Source organism: Calliphora vicina, chromosome 5, assembly GCF_958450345.1.
Source record: "Calliphora vicina chromosome 5, idCalVici1.1, whole genome shotgun sequence".
Taxonomy (NCBI): domain Eukaryota; kingdom Metazoa; phylum Arthropoda; class Insecta; order Diptera; family Calliphoridae; genus Calliphora; species Calliphora vicina.
The window spans coordinates 52,783,844-52,804,425 of record NC_088784.1 but is presented as its reverse complement, the minus strand read 5'-3'; the positions used below and the strand labels follow the sequence as shown (position 1 = coordinate 52,804,425).

The window sequence follows — 20,582 nt, the reverse complement described above, 5'->3', positions numbered from 1 at the left end:
GCAATCAATCGAATTCAAGAGCAGATCTCTAGGAGGAAAGAAAAATTTCTCCTACCAAAATGAAAATATTCAGTACAAAAATTTAAAAGCCTTGTCCTGGATCCGAACCTGATCAAAGAAAACATGGTGTTTGCAGTTTGTTTCTTCAAGAAGAACTGATTTTTATTTTGCAATACGCTGAACGACGAAACACATTTAATATTCAAGAAGCAATTAATTCTTTTCAAAATTTTGTGACCCACAACTACACAACGACAAATTTTTGCTAATACAGGTAGGCCTCCATTTACGCGGTTTTTTGGGCCCAAAAAAATAGCGTGTAAATCAAATTCGCGTAAAACGAGGTTCTAATTTAGAACGAAATGCTTTTGTGCGGCCAATATTTTTTTATTTCGCGTATATAAAAAACAATACATCAGTCACATAACAAAAAAGAAATTGGGACCTAAAAATCGCGTTAAATAGAAAACACATATGTACATACATATCGTCACCTTAAATGAAAGCGGACATAACTACAAAAAAAACATTTCCACAACAGCCGGTTCTACGCACCGGAATGACCCGAGTTCACTCGGCCAAGGGCTGTCAACTCAGCAAACACTGCTGCTACAACAACAACACAAAAATTCAAAATCGAGTATTTGATTGATTGAACAATTGCCAAGAATACTCTATTATTATTGATTTTATAACGTATCCTGCAAAAACAATACAAATTTAGTTACGTCCGTTTGCATTTAAGGCGACTTATTTAAGTAAACTTATTTTATTTGTACTTTTAAAAACATACTTAAAACAAAAGTAAAGTAAAAAAACTCAACTAAAAAAAATATTTCTTATCGAAAATTAAGGAAAAAATGTCAATTAAAAAAACAAAATATTCCAATACATAAACATAACAAAAAAATTATAAAAATTAACGAAGTTTTCAAAAAAGAAATCTGTTATTCTCTTGTGTTTTTTTCGTTATATAAAATCGCGTTATATAAAAATCGCTTAAAAAAAGTCGCGCATTTGAAAAAATGGTTGCTAATTTGAGTTCGCGTAATATCGAATTCGCGTAAATAAAGTACCGAGTAAATGCAGGCTTACCTGTATTTATGTTAGATTTATTTCAAAAAAATACAAATTTCAAACAATTCAAATGAGTTGGAAATGAATTGCTAATTCTTTTTTCTAATTCATTTGAATTAATTCAAAATCAATTCTAATGAATTGGAAATGAAGTGCAATTCAATTTTACCAAATTCATTTGAATTGACTCAAATTTCATTTAAATTAAATTTTTTTGTGTGAATGATTCGCGAATTAATTCAAAAATTAATGATTCATTTACAGCTCTGATACATATGTATATACATATGTATGTTTATATGATATGAATAAATATTATTTTATATTTTTATAGCATTTCAGAAAGAGACGATGTACTGAATGCACTATTAGACGCTGGCGTTAATAGAGTAAGTAACTAAACGCACATGTCAAACGTATGCAAATGTAATTCACACACATACTCACTCCATCTCTTTCTTTCTTTATCTCTATCTACACATCTGCCTGATTTTAGTGCATGGCTGAAAGCACAAATTTGTCAATGTGCACAATGGAGTTAAAACAGACGCTTCACTCTATAGTACGGCCACACAATGTCATATCAACACAACAGGTAAGGCTTTTTATTGTAAACCTATTAATTACGTAAATGGTTTGAAAATGTTTGATACCGAGGGCCCAGGTCCATCCAAAAAACGGATTTTTTTATGTAAAATTCTACTTTAGGACAAAAATTCTCAAATCGCATAGTCGTCATATATCAGAATATAGTAACCCATTTTAGATGGCCCAATCAATATGTTCTTAATTATTTTGTAAAGAGTTCTGATACCCCATCCCTGGTATGGATATTTTTTTTCTTAATATTACTTTCTTGTTTTCATTGTAATTTTTAGTTTTTATCCATCGTGTTTTTGATACAAATGATAAAAAATTGTTTTATAAAACTTCGTGTAGAATAGAATCATTTAGAGAAATGTATGTAGAACATTCTCTCCCTACACAGAAAAAATTATGAATGAAATATTTCCAAACAAACGCTTGTTTGAAATAAAATGTATATTTTAGTATTATTTTTATTTGGGTTTATTAATATATTTATTGATTCTAAATTTTGTTTTTAACAATGCTGACAACTTTTTAAATAATCAAAAACGCATATTTATTCTTAAATTTTCTTTATTTATTGCAGTGCAAATCAAGAACGTTTTTATATTACGAAACATTTTTATAATTTGTTAAACCATAGGCAACACTTCTACAAAAACAACTTTTTTTCTTTACAAATATTTTATTTGGTTTTAAGAAACATTTTAATAGAATCGAATATTTTTTTTGAATGACTTTATATTTTATTTGTTTACTATGAAACAAAAACAAATTTATGTAATTTGACAGACAGTTGGAAAAATAAATATTAAAAAAATATAAAATTTTTATGTAAATGGGTTTGTCCATTTTGTGGTCTGCATTGTCCAGACCGGATATTGCTGAACTGAATGACGTCGATAATATTGGAGTTCATGCTTAACGTTCGGTAAGTATGATATTACAATAGTTGGCAATACTGTTAAGCGTTCCGGTGCAATTTCAGATTTCCAGATGATTGGGTGCCTATTCCGGCTATTCTTCTAGCGATAATACTTAATAAATGGTAAGTACTCTTGATTATCAATTAATAATACAAATATGCTAATAAATACAGTTCATAATGAATTTTTCTCTATCTTCTCGTAGGTGAAGAATATTCAGTGTTATTGGATTCCCGTTATATGGAAATTGCGCAAGTTTGGCTGACATCTCACGCATTCATTCCTGGATATTTTTTCTATTAAAAATGTCTACAAAATTATTTTATTTTAAAAACATTGTATTATTCAAAATATTGTGTATTTTCTATAGAAAATGTTGTTTATAACAGTATTTTCTATAGAAAATGTTGTTTATAACAGTATTTTCTGTAGAAAATGTTTATAACAGTATTTTCTATAAAAGTTTTACCAATTTTTAATTGTATTTTTTATGAATATTTTTATTGATTTAAATATAAAATTGTTTGAATTTGTACTCAAAACCAATTATTTGTTTTTATTGTTTTATTAAAAAAATTGTTTGATATTTGGAGGATATTCAAATATTATATTTTATTAATAGTAACAACATTTTAATAAGAAAAAAAATATTTTTTTTCAATAAAAATATTACGAAAAGTAGTATTTGATTTTGTGAATTTTGTGATAGATCCTATTTCAGTAAAATATTTGTTTGATTTTATAAATTTTGTGTTTGAATACGAAATTTAGTTTTTTCTGTGTACTTATCCCTTAAAAATTGGGCCATGTGAATTCAGGACGTAAAATTTTATGCTACTAATTTCTAACCCCAGTATAACTATTAGTTAGCACCTAACCAGACTTCGTGTTAATGGGGGTAAGTGAGAAAGAAATTGGAAGTTTAAAATTTTGAAAACGCAAGTAAACAAGCAATAAATTACTGTTATTGCAATAATAAAATGAATCGAATCAAACTACCCAGCAAAAACTTACATTGAAAGGTAATGAGTTAAAAAGCTAATATACCTACTATTCACTACGTACACAATAGCTTTTTAACTCATTATTATAACACGGTGATGTCATTGGAGGCAAGTACTTACCACCCTCGCTTACAAATAGGCAGTTAAATAAGTTGTTTTGTTGTAGAGTTATTTATAGATTTTTGTATTTGCAAACAAAAAATAATAAAAAAAAATAGGTCGCAGCCAAGAGTCGAACCAAGAACTATCTGTTTGCTAGTCTGATGTTCTACTCACTACACCACTGCTTAGTTATTTTATTGTGCATCAAATAATGGTTTTCACTCAGTAGTACTATATTATTTTCTGTTTATCTAAAAATAAACATGCAATAAAATAAATGCGCAAATTGAGAAAAAGTAACTGATTATTTGTTTTGTTTGTTTACTTTGTTTTTTTAGACTTTAGCTCATAAGCAAGTACTTATGTATCAGATTATATTCCAGCCATTACTAAACTACTTATATGTAATGCAGGTGGTATGTAGTAGTCATTAAAAAGTAAGCAGTTCAGTAATTACAAGTCATTACCAAGTTTTTGCTGGGTATTTTTATGTAGTCATTAAAATCGAAATTTAATCCTATTTATTTTTGAAATAAAACTGAAATCAAACAAAAACCAACTATTTTTTATATATTTTAAGAGCATATTTTTCGTTTTTAAATTCATAATTAAAATGAAAAATATGATCTTAAAATATAAAAATATGCACTTAAAAATAGTTGGTTGTTGTTTTATTTCAAAGTTTTATTAATAAAATATATATGAAGTAAAGCACACAGAAAAAACTAAATTTCGTATTCAAACACAAAATTTATAAAATCAAACAAATATTTTACTGAAATAGGACCTATCACAAAATTCACAAAATCAAACACTACATTTCGTAATATTTTTATTGAAAAAAAATATTTTTTTTTCTTATTAAAATATTGTTACTATTAATAAAATATAATATTTGAATATCCTCCAAATATCAAACAATTTTTTTAATAAAACAATAAAAACAAATAATTGGTTTTGAGTACAAATTCAAACAATTTTATATTTAAATCAATAAAAATATTCATAAAAAATACAATTAAAAATTAGTAAAACTTTTATAGAAAATACTGTTATAAACAACATTTACTGTTACAACAACAAAATGTTTTCTATAGAAAATACTGCTGAAAATAATATTTTCTATAGAAAATACACAATATTTTGAATAATACAATGTTTTTAAAATAAAATAATTTTATAGACATTTTTAATAGAAAATATCCAGGAATGAATGCGTGAGATGTCAGCCAAACTTGCGCACTTTCCATATAACACTGAATATTCTTCACCTACGAGAAGATTGAGAAAAATTCATTATGAACTGTATTTATTAGCATATTTGTATTATTAATTGATAATCAAGCGTACTTACCATTTATTAAGTATTATCGCTAGAAGAATAGCCAGAATAGGCACACAATCATCTGGAAATCTAAATTGCACAGGAACGCTTAACAGTATTGCCAACTATTGTAATATCATACTTACCGAACGTTAAGCATGAACTCCAATATTATCGACGTCATTCAGTTCAACAATACCCGGTCTGGGCAATGCAGACCACAAAATGGACAAACATTTAAACCCATTTACATAAAAATGTTATATTTTTTTAATATTTATTTTTCCAACTGTCTGTCAAATTACATAAATTTGTTTTTGTTTCATAGTAAACAAAAAAAAATATAAAGTCATTTAAAAAAAATATTCGATTCTATTAAAATGTTTCTTAAAGCCAAATAAAATATTTGTAAAGAAAAAAAGTTGTTTGTGTAGAAGTGTTGCCTATGGTTTAACAAATTATAAAAATGTTTCGTAATATAAAAACGTTCTTGATTTGCAGTACAATAAATAAAAAAATTAAGAATAAATATGCGTTTTTGATTATTTAAAAAGTTGTCAGCATTGTTAAAAACAAAATTTAAAATCAATAAATATGTATATTAATAAAACCAAATAAAAATAATACTAAAATATAAATTTTATTTCAAACAAGCGTTTGTTTGGAAATATTTCTTTCATAATTTTTTCTGTGCAAATATTGGGTTCATAAATTAAAGTTATAAAATTAAAGCATGAAAATTGTTAGATCCAATTAATTATAAATTAATATGTCGCTAGCTTAGTACTTAAACGTAACAAGTCCACTTTTGATTGAAATTAAGATTTTGATGCAGAAAGATAGTTAAACATAAGATACATTTTTTGCAATAAAAAATTTCGTTATTTTGTTTCTAACTGATGATTTTTCAGTGATACATAAAAGTGCTAAGTCCACAAAAAAAAAATAATAAGAAAACGTGCTAAGTCCAGCAAAAAACATTGAATATGCTATTTAAATCTATTTTTTCAATAATATTTGCTATAATACTTTGAAGACTAATATTTTTCGATGTAATCACTATAGTGTGGTTACACACTCATAAAAGTGAAATTTATTTTGAACTTAAATTTTTTTGAAGAATGGAAAAAAATGCCGCAGAAGATTAATGAAAATATAGAAGCAATTGAGTTTCCTAATTTGCAGCATCTTTAACAGGAAAGATGAAATATAACAGTCAAAAAATACGAAGACTTGCAATTTTTAAAAACCACTCTACCAAAAGATTATCATAAACTTTATGACGATTTACCACACGAATAATTTATTTTTTATGTTTATTATTAAAAAATATGAGATTTTGAGTTATTTTCCTTTACAGGAAAATACATAAAACTGTCTTTTATGTATTTAAATAATATAAAATAATAAAACCAATTTGTAAAATAATAAAACGAGAAATTAAATTTTATTATAAGGAAATGTGCTAAGTCCAGCCAAAAAAACACAAAATCAAAAGAGCTATGTCCCTAAAAATGGCTTCAGTTTCTAAAGTCATTTCAGAACTGCGTTTACAGATCTAAAGAAGATAGAACGTTTTTTGTCTCTCCTGTAAAATTCAAAAAATGGGACTTGGCACGTTTGCGTTTACTTATACTAACGATGTGTTTACTTATGTTTTCAAATTTTCAAACTAAATCTTTGTTTTAGATTTCCGTAGAGTTTCTTAGACAAACATATTCAATTGATTTGTCTCATCTTTTAAAATGACTAATACTTCAATTTTTGTTTGTAATTAGTAGCATAATATTTTTCATTCTCAATCCACGTGCCCAAATGTTCATAGGATCAGTAGATGTTCCGTATAAATTTCTCCAAACGTGTCTATCTACAAAAAGCTTTAAAAACCTTAAACAATTGAATGAAATGTATTTTGAAGCATTCATCACGTATGTATATTTTAACATCTAAATAAATTCAGCTTCCAAAATTTAAATAGAATTATCAAAAAGCTTTACAATAGTGGAATGATTTGTTGTATTTAAGACTGCGGCAAATACAGAAAATAAACTTTTTTTGCAGTTTTATCATTGAAACTCAAAATACCATGTCATTTCCTATGTTTCTTCCTTTTTCATCCATTGTTTCGACTATTGATATCCATATATATTGTTTTTTAATGAATTCTTCGTTACAATTTTTATAAATATATCAAAGTGCTTTGAGCTCGAGGTTTTCGATGGATTTTAATATTCTGAATATTTGTTGAATAATTAAATTTTATATTAGACGTAAAATGTTAATGCCACACCATAACTGCCTCAAGCAGTTAAATTTTGATATTTTTGTGTGTATATTTTTATATGAAAAATTATAATGCAAACAATAAAATTATATTAAGAAAACAAAATAATGAAAAAAAGAGAAAATATGCAAAAAAAAAATATACCTTTATAAGTTAAATATGCAGTAAAGAACAAAATATGCACTATCAAATCGATGTCAAAATTCTTAAAATTGTCTGAAACGGATAAATAACAAACTCAGATTGTCGACGCACAGCAAAAAAATATGATATTGCATAATTTTGGATGACCTGGTGATAACAAAAATATCAAAACTTGCCACAATACGAATAGAGTATCCAAAACCCGACTTTTTAAGATACTGGTTTTCGGGTAAACAATTTAAGGGGAACAAAGGAAACATACATACACAAATTAACAATTTAAACCGTTCGCCAGAAACCGTTAGTATACTCCAGATCAGGAAAATGCGTCAAAAGTGTTTCCAAATCTAAAGCATTAAAAAAAGACTGATTTTTTGAAGACTTTTTTAAATATCCTTAATGAAAAAAAATTATTTCGTAATTAGTTGGAATCGGTCTTGCAACAGAAATTTTGTTTAACACATTGACTGCCACGTCGGACACATATGTGTGTCACTGAACTATGCGGTTTACGCCACGTCGGACACATATGTCCGACACTACTTTTATTCTCTCTAGCCATGTCGCACAATAGTGCTGGATTTTAAGACTTTTTTCGATGTTGTCTGGAAGTTCCTCATCAAAACTGTAATCTTCACATTCTTCATCACTTTCTGAACTTTTACTGAGTATTTTTGCTAACGCAGTATCCCATAAAAAATTCCTTTTCGCCATTTCGTAAGACCCTCTTATTTATAAAAAAAAATCTGTTTCTAAGCAGTAAATATTACTGACAGTAGCCTAAATTCCAATATTGACGTTTTCGAAGAGATTACGCCAAAAAAATGCTGTGGCCCCCAGCATCTTATTTGCTGAAAGTGCCTTGGCAGTCAATGTGTTAAGGTAGGGTCACACATGACAAATATTTGACGAAAAAGACGTAACCACTTAATAAAATATATTTGAATTCCTTTATTTATTCCAAAAACATATTTTACTTTGGATGATTCAAAACAAAAAAAATTGTTTTAGTTTATTTGATGCTGTTTGATCTTACAAAACAATTGTAAGAGTAAACACGTCAAACAAATTTGTGCTAAAAAAAGTGTGACCCTACCTTTATTTTTTCTCAAACTGGCTCAAATTTGTTATTTGTTTGTTTTTACAACATATTTTACTCCGCGTGAGATATGAAAATATTACCAAAAAGTATTATTGCATACTCTAAGCACTAGGGTGGCCCTTAATAAACGAAAGTTGAATTTTGGCCATTCTCATCCCCCAGTTTGGTGAACATTAGTAAAAAAATCATCCTGAAAAAATTTTAGGTAAATCGGTTGGGGATAAGACGTGCCGCAAGCCCTCTGAAGTTTTGAGATGCATTTACAAGGGGAAAAATGCATTTTTTTCAGTTTTTGTAAAAATTTTGCCATTAAAGAATTACTTTTGCAATTTAATTTGAAAGAATCGAAATCTGTTCGTAATTTATCAAAATATTTTAATTTTGTTCCTACATTTTTTGTTCTAGTGGCCTGAGACACGTTAATGGCCTGGCGAATTTTTAATAACTTTAACATTTTTCGACCAATTTCTGTTTTTTATGTCTCATTAGAACGATAATTACGTACACATTTCGATTCTTTCAAATTAAATTGCAAAAGTAATTTTTTAATGGCAAAATTTTTACAAAAACTGAAAAAATGCATTTTTCCCCTTGTAAATGCATCTCAAACCTTCAGAGGGCTTGTGGCACGTCTTATCCCCAACCGATTTACCTAAAAATTTTTCAGGATGATTTTTTTTTACTAATGTTCACCAAACTGGAGGGTGAGAATGGCCAAAATCCAACTTTTGTTCATTAAGGGCCCCCCTACTAAGCACTAATCAGTTTCTTTGGTTTCTTTTGTTATTGGCCTTAAGAAATAATTGTATTTCTTAAATCTTAATGCATATGTACATTAGGGATATAACTATTGACAATTTTTGCAATTATGCAAATTGGCATAGCACAGTCGAATAGAGCATTAAAAAATATAAAAAACCACGGTATTATTTTTTCGCGGTTGTTAAAAAAGTTCATGCACCAAACGCAATAAAGTTTTGCATTAAATATTTTCAATTATTTTGAAATACAATATATTTTATTTTAATAATAACTGCGGACATACTTCAAAAGATAATTTTTAAATAAGGGAAGTACCCTCACACGTGCAAAAAAAAATTATGAAATTATTTATATAATTTCTCAGAGAAAAAAAAGTTTGGTTTATTTTAGAAATTGGTGTTGGTGCGTAATGTTTCTGATTCCAAATGACCTAAAAAAATGATTTTCATTACTTATACAACATTGGCCATCACGTGGTGGTATGCCAAAAATTTCGCCAAAATTAGTTATATGCCTAGGGTTGCCAGCCTGGCTGGACTTGGCTGGATTGTCCAGCTTTTTTGATACCTGTCCAGTTTCAAGCTAAAATTTCATTTATCCAGCTAAATAGAATTTTTCGACAATTATTTCTATATTATTTATTACTTCAAATTTACTTACTACTAAGAAGAAATGAAAAAATTAATGCCAAAAAGTTTTAGGGGAATACGTGTCATATGGAATTTATGAATGATGAATTAAGGATTATCAGAAGCATTTTTATATTTTATGCAAAAAATAATGCAGAATTTTCATACAACTATTTGAGCTCTTGAGAATGACTCTTGTACAGTTTTAGAGTTGCTCGATATAATGACCGTACTTATAAATAGCCTCAAAAGTAGAAAACATTAAAAATTTGTTGGCACCAAAGTTACCAACATTTTGAAAAAAATTTCGCCTAATGAACAAAAACTTTAAGACTGAAGTAGAAGACTTTTTAAAAACAGCGGTCAGCTATTTAGAAAATCGTTTTTTTTTAAAAATAGCATTTTTAAATTTTAAAAAAAAAAACATATTTTCTTGGGTAGATTTACAAAAACTTCCGCAAAATGAATTCGTGATTTTAAAAAAAGTTGTATGTTTCGTATTTTCAATACCAGTAAGCAAAGCTTTTTGTGAAAGAGTTTCTACTATTTTAAACAATCTTTATACTAAAGAAATAAACCGAATGTCATTCGACCTGATTTGAGCTGAAATATTAATATGAACAAATTTAGAGAAAGTTTGTAAAGATTTTCAAAATGGTTTGCAAACCTCTAGGTTTGGAATTGGACAAAATCTGTAAGTTCAAAAACGAAATAAAGTGGCAGTGTTATTAGAATTTAATAATATAAATATGTATATGACGGACTAAACCGAACAAATTTAAATCATAGTTAAATAAATTTTAAGGAATGAAATGAAAATATTTTATTAAATTTGTTTAAAAACACTTTTTGTAAAAACTTAAAAAGCGACCAGGTGGGGGTTGTAGACCCCCGTTTTCAAAGATTTTGAAACACCCTCAAAATTTTGAGTTATTTTCAGAGACCGTAAATAACGGTTATCCAGAAAATTTGAAATCAAAAAATCACTATGTTAGAGTCAACGGAGACAAAGTTAACAGTTATTTTTCAACGTAAAAATAAAAGTTCCGATGAAACTGTCGAAAAAAGAGTTTTAAATATCCGTCATAAATAAAAGTCTTTTGAGGACTTTTATTTTTTCCGGCAGAAAAAAAACTCATTTGAGGAGTTTTATTTTTTCCGTCAGAAAATAAAACTCATTTTATTTAAATTGCTTGTCGTTGGTCAGATCATTACTATTTGTAAGCACCTTGCATTGCAATTTAATAAATAATAAAAAGATACGAAAAAACAAAAACAATTTAATAATAGGAATCAATCAATAACAAATTAAAAATACACATGTTTTTATTTTAATGACGATTTATTTTTTTCGAAAAAGTTCAAAAAAGTTTTTGACACAATTTGTAATGTACTCAATAAGACCTACAACCCACGCTTTGTCTTTTTCCAAGTTTTTTCTCACTGTAGCAAAAATATATTTTAATAAAAATTATTTACACAAAACTAAAATTAACATTTTCTCAGTAATTTTTTCAATCTCCAGTTTTTTTTGATTTGTCCAGCTTTTTAGACCCCAAAGTCCAGCTTTTTGCAAATCTGAATCTGGCAACCCTATATATGCCTAATGTACATATGTTCTTTTATATGATTTTATCTTACAGGCTCTTTACACTGCACTACATAGACTGAAAGAAGTTCTCATTATTACCGATGATCTCCTAAGAATTCAGTATGCCAACAGATCTGCAGAAAGGCTGCTGAATATGCGATTGGTAAGAATACAGACATACAAACATACATTCATACATACATACATACATACATACATACATACATACATACATACATACATACATACATACATACATACATACATACATACATACATACATACATACATACATACATACATACATACATACATACATACATACATACATACATACATACATACATACATACATACATACATACATACATACATACATACATACATACATACATACATACATACATACATACATACATACATACATACATACATACATACATACATACATACATACATACATACATACATACATACATACATACATACATACATACATACATACATACATACATACATACATACATACATACATACATACATACATACATACATACATACATACATACATACATACATACATACATACATACATACATACATACATACATACATACATACATACATACATACAGACATACATACATATCCATCTGTGGTTACATGCAATTAATTTATTTTTATAATTCTTTGGTTTCAAATAGGATGAAATTATAAACAAGCCGCTGGCCGAAATCTTTGTCTCGGATGTTTCCTCTATAAATCACAACTCGGGCAAAGGTATACGAGAATTTGATGGCATACTGACAGTAAAAAGAAAAAATCAGGATGGCATTCCAATGCATGTACGGGTGGTACCAGTTGCGTGTATTGGCAGGTATGTTAAACTAAATACTAATGTACCTACTAATAAACATTTTAAATCCTTTTAAATTCGACTTTTTTGAATTTAAAAAGACGACCTTTGGACATATTAAATTTAAATTTTGAGCTGAAATTTTATGGAACTAGTTTCCTATTGAAACGGTTGCAACGACCGACTTTAACACATTGACTGCCAAGGCACTTTCAGCAAATAAGATGCTGGGGGCCACAGGATTTTCTTTGGAATTTTTTATGGGATACTGAGTTAGAAAAAATACTCAGTACAAGTTCTGAAAGTGATGAAGAATGTGAAGATTACAGTTTTGATGAGAAACTTCCAGACAACATCGAAAAAATTCTTAAAATCTAGCACTATTGTCTGACATGGCTAGAGAGAATAAAAGTCGTGTCGGACATATGTGTCCGACGTGGCGTAAACCGCATAGTGCAGTGTCACACATATGTGTCCGACGTGGCAGTCAATTTGTTAAAGAGTTCTTTAACAGTTTTTGTAGGAAATTGTTTGACATGTTTTGCTAAATTATGATATTTGAATGTGTATTGAATGCAAGTACTTACCACAACTGTTTATAAATGTGACATTACTTTAATATTCCTAAAACTAGTTACAATTAATGTCTTAAAAATATATTGATACTAAGATCTCATAGAAGTCGTTACCTGTTAAAAAATAGAATGTGCCATTGCAACTGAGTAGAAAAAAAAGCAGTTATAAAACAAATAATTACTTGCGATAATATGAACTAATTGAAACCAGGCCATTTCACTTTTCACAAGATTGTTCATATTTGCGAATGACATATAATTGCCATCAACAGCTAGTGAAGTCCAAGAATGATTAAGCAGTTGAATTAGAATTTAGCCACTACCCTTTTGATTTTGATTTCAACTCTGTGTAGATGGATTAAATACTTAAAAAAAAAATAAAAATAACCTGTTCATATTGTTACGTTTTAACCTTTTCAAAACGTTGGTTTATTTCCTTTAAATAAACCGGATACACAGAAAAAAGAAATTCATAATTGGAATGAATTTTGTAATAAATATTATTAATCGAACTTGACTTTTTTTTCCCAAACTTTTTTCATTCAGAATAAGAACATGTTCATAAATATTATAAAATTGTTCATGACGGAAATTTTTGCTTGTTTTGCATAAATTTAATAATATTTTATAACAAATTGCATTATAATTGAATTTTCTAATGAATTAATTCAAAACTATTTGCATAATAGCCATATATTGGCCAAAATTTTAAGATGAAAATCAACAATATCTAAAACTTAAAAAATATCAATATACATAATAAAATATCCATAAACATTAAGCATATCATCCCCTTAAAAAAATTTAATCAATTTCGCGCATTATTGCTCATTTTGTAGCTGAAAATCATAAAAATAAATAAAAAATTTTCCAAGGAAAATTTCAAAAATTTTTCAACAACATAAAAATATAAATGAAATTGAAATTTTATTTTTCAAGCCTTCTAGATTTAATTTGAAAACATAAAATATGAAAAAATCTTAATATTTAAGAAATTATTTATAAATGTTATGAATTGAAATTAATGAAATCAAATCATAATATTTATGTTGAAACTTTTTTCTGTGTACTTTTGATTGCAAATAAAAGCCGTTTAGTAGTTTAAAAATTGTAACAACTCTTTATTTATTCAAAATGTACAACAACCACAGAATTAAATAGCCACTCAATGTTTTTTTATGCACGTTTATAAATTGTCAGAAATACAGACACAATTTATAATGTACACGAATTTACTTGAAAAACACAACACACTTTAAGGCACTTAGTTGATGTTTATTCGAAAAGCGTCTCTGATAAACTCCTTAACGGCTGCAACCTCTGCCACTATTTATAACACTGCCATCTGCACTCTAGATTGCTCTTTAACTGTCAAAGTTCGAATATTCTAGATCTTACTAATACATACGCCATCTGTCGTGTACTTTCTACAATGTTCTTTAACTGAATATTCGAATATACAGCGTTGCCAACTTACGATCAATGGTCAACTGAAAGCTTCTATTTAATAATGCCCACAGATATGTTACAGTTTGCTATTACAGCACTGTTATTTGAAAGCATTATGCTACTTTTAAATCATCCCTTAAAATCGTTATATTTGAACTCAAGTACAATTTCGTAACAATATTTTAAAAAGCTTTTAAAATATGAACAGCTTAGTTCACTAAGTTCATATTTTAGAGTACCCTATGGAAGTAAAAAGTGTTCATATTTTGGGGTGTTCATATTATCGCGAGTGCACTGTACTTCTAAGTAATGCATACGGTATGTTGTAGTCATTGATAAGTAAGTTATAAAGGTCTGCAAAGCACATTTATTTTGTCGTCTTCACTAAAGCACCCCAGCAAAAACTTACATTGAAAAGTAATGAGTTAAAAAGCTTATATAACTATTCTTCACCACTTATACATTGGCATTTTAACACATTATTTTAACACGGTGATGTCATTGGAGGCAAGTACAACCTTCGCTTATAAATAGAGAGTTAAACAAGTCATTGTCACGTTCGCTTACAAATAGGGACTTAAATAAGTATAACATACAAAATATTATTTTTCATCTCATTCATCAGATGTACATCGATTTGTATTTGATTTTTATCAACAAACATTTAATTAATAAAACGTTAAAGCGTTTCATTATGAAATAATTCTGAATTTCGTAATTCAGCTAATAAACAAGTACTTAGATTATATGCCAGCCATTATTAAACTACATATATGTAATGCAGGTGGTATGAAGTAGTCATTGAAAAGTAAGCTGTTCAGTAATTGCAAGTCATTACCAAGTTTTTGCTGGGAAATGCTTCATTGTACACGATAAATTGCACAGTGCAATAGTGGAAAAATCAGACGGTCATCACAGTATAGGTTCTACTCTACTACCAAAATGTGGTAAAACCCTATATTCAGTTTTTGGCCAACAGCTAATTCAGAAAGTTATTCTAAAAAAAGTGAAAAAATTTCGTCTTATATTTTAGGACCTACAATGGGTCAAAATGTCGGAAATGTTATTTTATAACCCGAATTTTGTTTTCAGAAAAAAAATTATCATACAATTTTTTTAACTAATAAACTTAAAGAAATTTGTTAATTAATAATTTGAAAGTAAATTTTTAATTAGGCTTAAGTTCGTTTTTATTAAAAATTTGTTTGCATAAAAATATTTAAAATTTTTATATTAAAATATAATATGATTTTCAGTTTTTGTAAAAATTATGCTACTAAATAATTACTTTTGCAATTGAATGCAAAATAATGGAAAGCGTAATTCTCGTTCTGAGAATGTTGTTCCGAAAAATGTTAAAGTTATTTAAAATTCCCCAGGCCATTTACGTGTCCGAACCAAGATTCTATTATGTCTAATGTGTAGATACTAGGGTATTCAATTAATCGGGTTTCTGATTTAATCGATTAATCGAGGTTTAGATTTAATCGGTTAATAATCGGTTAATTTTAAATTATTCGATTAACCGAATAATTTCCATTTTAATTTTAAATTGAAAATAAAAACAAGAATCTTGTGTACTTAGATAAGCATTTTGTTAATAAAAAGAACAAAAATATAAAAAACAAACAAAACATAACATTTCAACAAAACAATAAATAAACATCTTCTGAAATAATCTTTTAAAAAAAGAATATAATTTAAATGATTTTTTAGTTTTAATAAAACTTGAATTGAAAAAATCTCTCACTGATTGTAGATGATGGAGAAATCGATAGTAAGGCATGATAAAGATAATCCAGTTGCTCAGTTCAATTTTTAGTTTTTTGTAAGCATATAAAATCCTCCATCATACCATGTGAGTCCTTTTTGCATTTTTTTAGATTTTGAATACTTTAATAGTTTCTTTAAGTTGTGATAAAAGACTAGTTTCAGTAATGTCTTCAGTTTCGCCTATTACCATATCGTTCTCCGACTCATTACGACAAAGTTCATCATAGAACATTCTAGAAAAAAGGGTCATTTGCAAATTCCTTAGTGTCAGTTTTCGCACTATGCTTCAAAAAACTGTTGCTAGAAGGGAATGTTTACGAGTTGAGAAATAAATTGTGTGTGTTTAAAACTATATATCTATATAAAGTTAAAAAAAAACAATTTCTGTTAATCGGTTAATCGACACAAATTAATCGGTTTATTTGTTATTTGAAAATCATCAATTTTGGTTAACCGATTAACGGTTAATCGATTGAATACCCTAGTAGATACCAAATGAGGATATTTGGGGCTTCGGAAAATATATTTCAACAAATACACGGCTTCGTTTAATCGATAAGGATTCAGAATATTTTTACTTTATTGGATGGCAAATGAAAACTGAAGGCGACAAATTTGTATACGAGACTTGGACTGTTTAAGATTTTATCGCTAATATAATTACTATTCATTACGTGCATATGTATATTAATACATAGTTCTGTTTGTTTAACTTTGTCTTTGTACCAGAACTCCTACACATTTTGTTTTTAATTTCGATGTACCTGGTGGACAGACGGATTTCATAGCAACGCTACCACAACCAAAAGAAGCTCCTCGTGGTTCGCTTCACTCTATACGACGAGGAAGTTTCGATGTACGATCAATCGCATCTGATGGACTGAGGCGTACAAGTTTAGCTAAACTAACTTCGTTACCTTTAGAAGCACCTATAACAAAGGTAAGATTAAATTGTCGCATTAGACAATTTAAAAGCAAACCAAAAATTACACAATGTTACATTTTCGTATTGTTTTTGATTTTTATTATTTTTTTCTTTGTTAAAGATAAATATATTTACATACATATGTATATACTAAGTGCTTTATTTTTTAAACTTTCATTAAATTCAATAATCCCAACTAACCAACCCTATAAACCAAAATATGTAAAAAAAAATTAGTAAGACCAATTCCATATTATTGTAATTTTAATGATATGTATAAGTTAGCTTAGGGTATATTTATAGATTATCTCTAGATATTGAACTTTATCGTCACAAAAGTTGCTTTCAAAATGCTGCAGAGCATCTTTCATCTGAATTCTTTATACTGAATTCAATTTGAATGAGATGAATCAATCGGGAAGTTTTAACTGGAGTTAGTTAGTACAAGGGTATTAGAGTAAGTTCGGGTAATGTGGTATAGGCGGGTAATGTGGTATAGCTGCTTTTCTCTCAGCATTACTTTTTTTTGTGATCTGTTAAAAATTAATATTTTTCTACAATCACGTGTTTTAAACTTCATTAATTTAATTTTAAAGTCAAATGGGAATATTTTGCTATAGAAGAACAATATAGTATATTTAGTGTATATGTTTAATTTTATAATAATTTCATTAAACCACGTGGTCGGCTAATGTGGTATAGCTAAAGAATTTCAAGCAAATAATATGCCAAAGAAATGTGAAATATGAAAATGGGCAGCGGAAGATTTGAAGAATGCTATCAGAGCTATTAGAAACAACAAATGGAAATTTTTTCGCATCAGTCATTCAATGTCTCCTACGAAGCGATGAATGTATTGAGGAGCTTCTGGTAAGCTTGGTCAGCCGCCAACTTTAACCGCAACCATGGAAGATGATTTAAATAAAACGCAACTCATTTACAAATTAAAATACTATGCATCGGTTATGTGGTTTAGCATACAATATTAAAAGAACATGGTACACCACATTACCCGCCAATTTTTTCAAGGGCTTGTTTATGGGTTTTTTTCCCTTTTTCCCAAATTTCTCTAAAACCTTAACTTAAAAGACTTTTTTACTTTCATGAATGTAAACCTAACACTTGTAGTAAAACACCAGCTGAAAACTGTTCCAATCAAATTAAGATTCTAAAAATTATAGTCAAATAAAAAATAGGTATACCACATTACCCGAACTTACTCTATGCTTTCCAACACCCACCATAATGTATATTAATCTGCATTGTTTTGTTATTTATATCTTTTTTAAGTACTCGTATTTTTATTATATTTAAATTTACTAATTTTTCCTTTTTTATTTACTGCATTGCGTTCGTTTACTGTTAACACTATTGCATCTTACTGATCTGCGTTCTGTTCGTTTTGTTATTTCGTCCCTTCGTTCGATTTGTCGTTTGTTCGAAAACTGAAAAATCGTTGGTTAATTGCGCCTCTTTCTAAACTGCACTCAACAACAAACTGCACTTTTCAAACAAAAATGCAACAAATAATCCAAAAAAAAAAAAACAATGATCCTCTCTGAAGATAATAAATTTACTATCACAAGTACAGGAGAATTGTTCAACAGATGAGGCACGACTAATTGATAAGGTAATGGAATTCTTGAAACGTGAAGGATTATACAGCCCTCAAATGAAGGAAATTCGACCAGATGATCCGATTGCTACCGATCTTATAGGTGCCCTTCTAACAGTAAGTATCTGTATTTAGAAAAGTTTCGTGTCAATACGAAATGATCTTTTCCCATTGTTTTGCAAACACTTTTTAGGGGCCGAATGTTTATTCATCTCGACGCAGCTCGAATGACTCAATTGTAAAGTCTGGTCGTCCCTGCAATAGTACAAACACTCCTGGAATAATGCCAGCTAAAATGAAGGTTAGTTTGGAGTAATTATGAGTAGTTAGTGCGAGTTTTAAAATGTGTTTATTTGTTAATAGGCAACCCCTCTCATTATGGAAATACTGGAAGAATCTCTAAATTGGGAATTTAATATTTTTAAACTAGAAGACGTCACCGAAAGACATCCACTTTTGTACTTGGGTATGGAAATATTCAGGCGTTTCGATGTTTTCTGTACCCTTGGTGTGGATGAATCCGTATGTAAAAATTGGTTGGCCTTAATGGAAAGTCATTATCACGCCGATAACTCCTACCACAACAGCACTCATGCAGCGGACGTTATGCAGGTAAATTTTAGTTTTCTTACCCTACACCACCGTATTGGGGAGGGTGTTATGCGTATTTGCTGATGTTTGTAACTCCAAAAAATATTAGCCTAGCACCCACCTTAAAGTAAACCAATCGACTTACCATCACTTTCTGAGTTGATTTAACAATGTCCGTCAGTCTGGCTGGCTATTAGGATACCTGTTAAAAGTTGCTTTTTTAACTCCTAAATATACACAAAAAATTTGATTTAGTGGATCGTATATATAGAGGTGCCCACACATCATTGTAATAATACAAAAATAAATGGCTCTAGAAAACGGTGGCATATTTTTTTTTTAGTTTTACTTGAAAAACTAAATTCATATTTCATACGTTTTACAACCAACATAATCGTACTTGTAGCTTAGGAAAGTGGACCTAATCACTTGGTTATAAATTAACTTAAGCAATTTATTTTGGAGAATCTGGAGACTTTTTAAGTGACAATTTGCACTTTTTGACCAAACAGGAACTGCATAAAAAATTTTACGTTAACGTGTATAAAACTCCTAAAACTGTTTTTTATGCCGAAAAATTCAACACAAATTAGAAAGTAATTTCCTGGCGATTGGTCCATAATTGGCCATAGCTAGATACAAAGCCCATTTCCGAAAGTCATATATTATTTAAAGGAAAGGAGTTTCTTATGGAAATAAATCAAACGATCTAATTTCATGGCGATCGGTCCATAATTGAACATATCTTCCATATAAGGTTCACTTCCGAAAATCACTTTAACGAGCACAAAACTCTTAAAAATATTCGCAAATACAATTCAACAGAAATAAATCATAGAATGGCAATTTCCTAAAATCAGTCACGAAAATAAATGATTGAATTTACATACATATTTATTTTTAAAAGAAAAATGTTTTTAATCATTTACTCATTATAGGGTATATTATGGTCAGGCTTGACCGACTATACTTTCTTACTTGTTATATTTGGAATTAAAATTAATTTCATCTCTTTATAGGCAACTGGAGTTTTCATATCACAACTGGCTGCCAAAGACTTAGTTATGGATCGTTTGGAAGAGGCTACAGCATTAATTGCTGCCGTTGCCCATGATGTTGACCATCCGGGACGTTCATCAGCTTTTCTCTGTAACTCAAATAGTCCACTGGCTATAATGTATAACGATTTAACCGTTCTCGAATCACATCATGCATCAACTACCTTTAGATTGGCATTAGGTATTTAACTACAATTAATCAAAATA

General features: G+C 28.6%; 1 protein-coding gene across 1 annotated transcript in view; it reads left to right on the top strand.

Annotated features, from left to right (window-relative positions):
* Pde8 (phosphodiesterase 8) overlaps positions 1 to 20,582 on the top strand; it is a 73,649-nt gene that overhangs the window by 36,490 nt on the left and 16,577 nt on the right. The window contains exons 6-14 of the mRNA XM_065514474.1: positions 1,412 to 1,466; positions 1,574 to 1,672; positions 11,586 to 11,696; positions 12,238 to 12,410; positions 16,916 to 17,126; positions 18,676 to 18,843; positions 18,920 to 19,027; positions 19,090 to 19,338; positions 20,337 to 20,556. Coding sequence (XP_065370546.1) covers positions 1,412 to 1,466; positions 1,574 to 1,672; positions 11,586 to 11,696; positions 12,238 to 12,410; positions 16,916 to 17,126; positions 18,676 to 18,843; positions 18,920 to 19,027; positions 19,090 to 19,338; positions 20,337 to 20,556 — 1,394 coding nt within the window. The remainder of the gene's footprint in view (positions 1 to 1,411; positions 1,467 to 1,573; positions 1,673 to 11,585; positions 11,697 to 12,237; positions 12,411 to 16,915; positions 17,127 to 18,675; positions 18,844 to 18,919; positions 19,028 to 19,089; positions 19,339 to 20,336; positions 20,557 to 20,582) is intronic.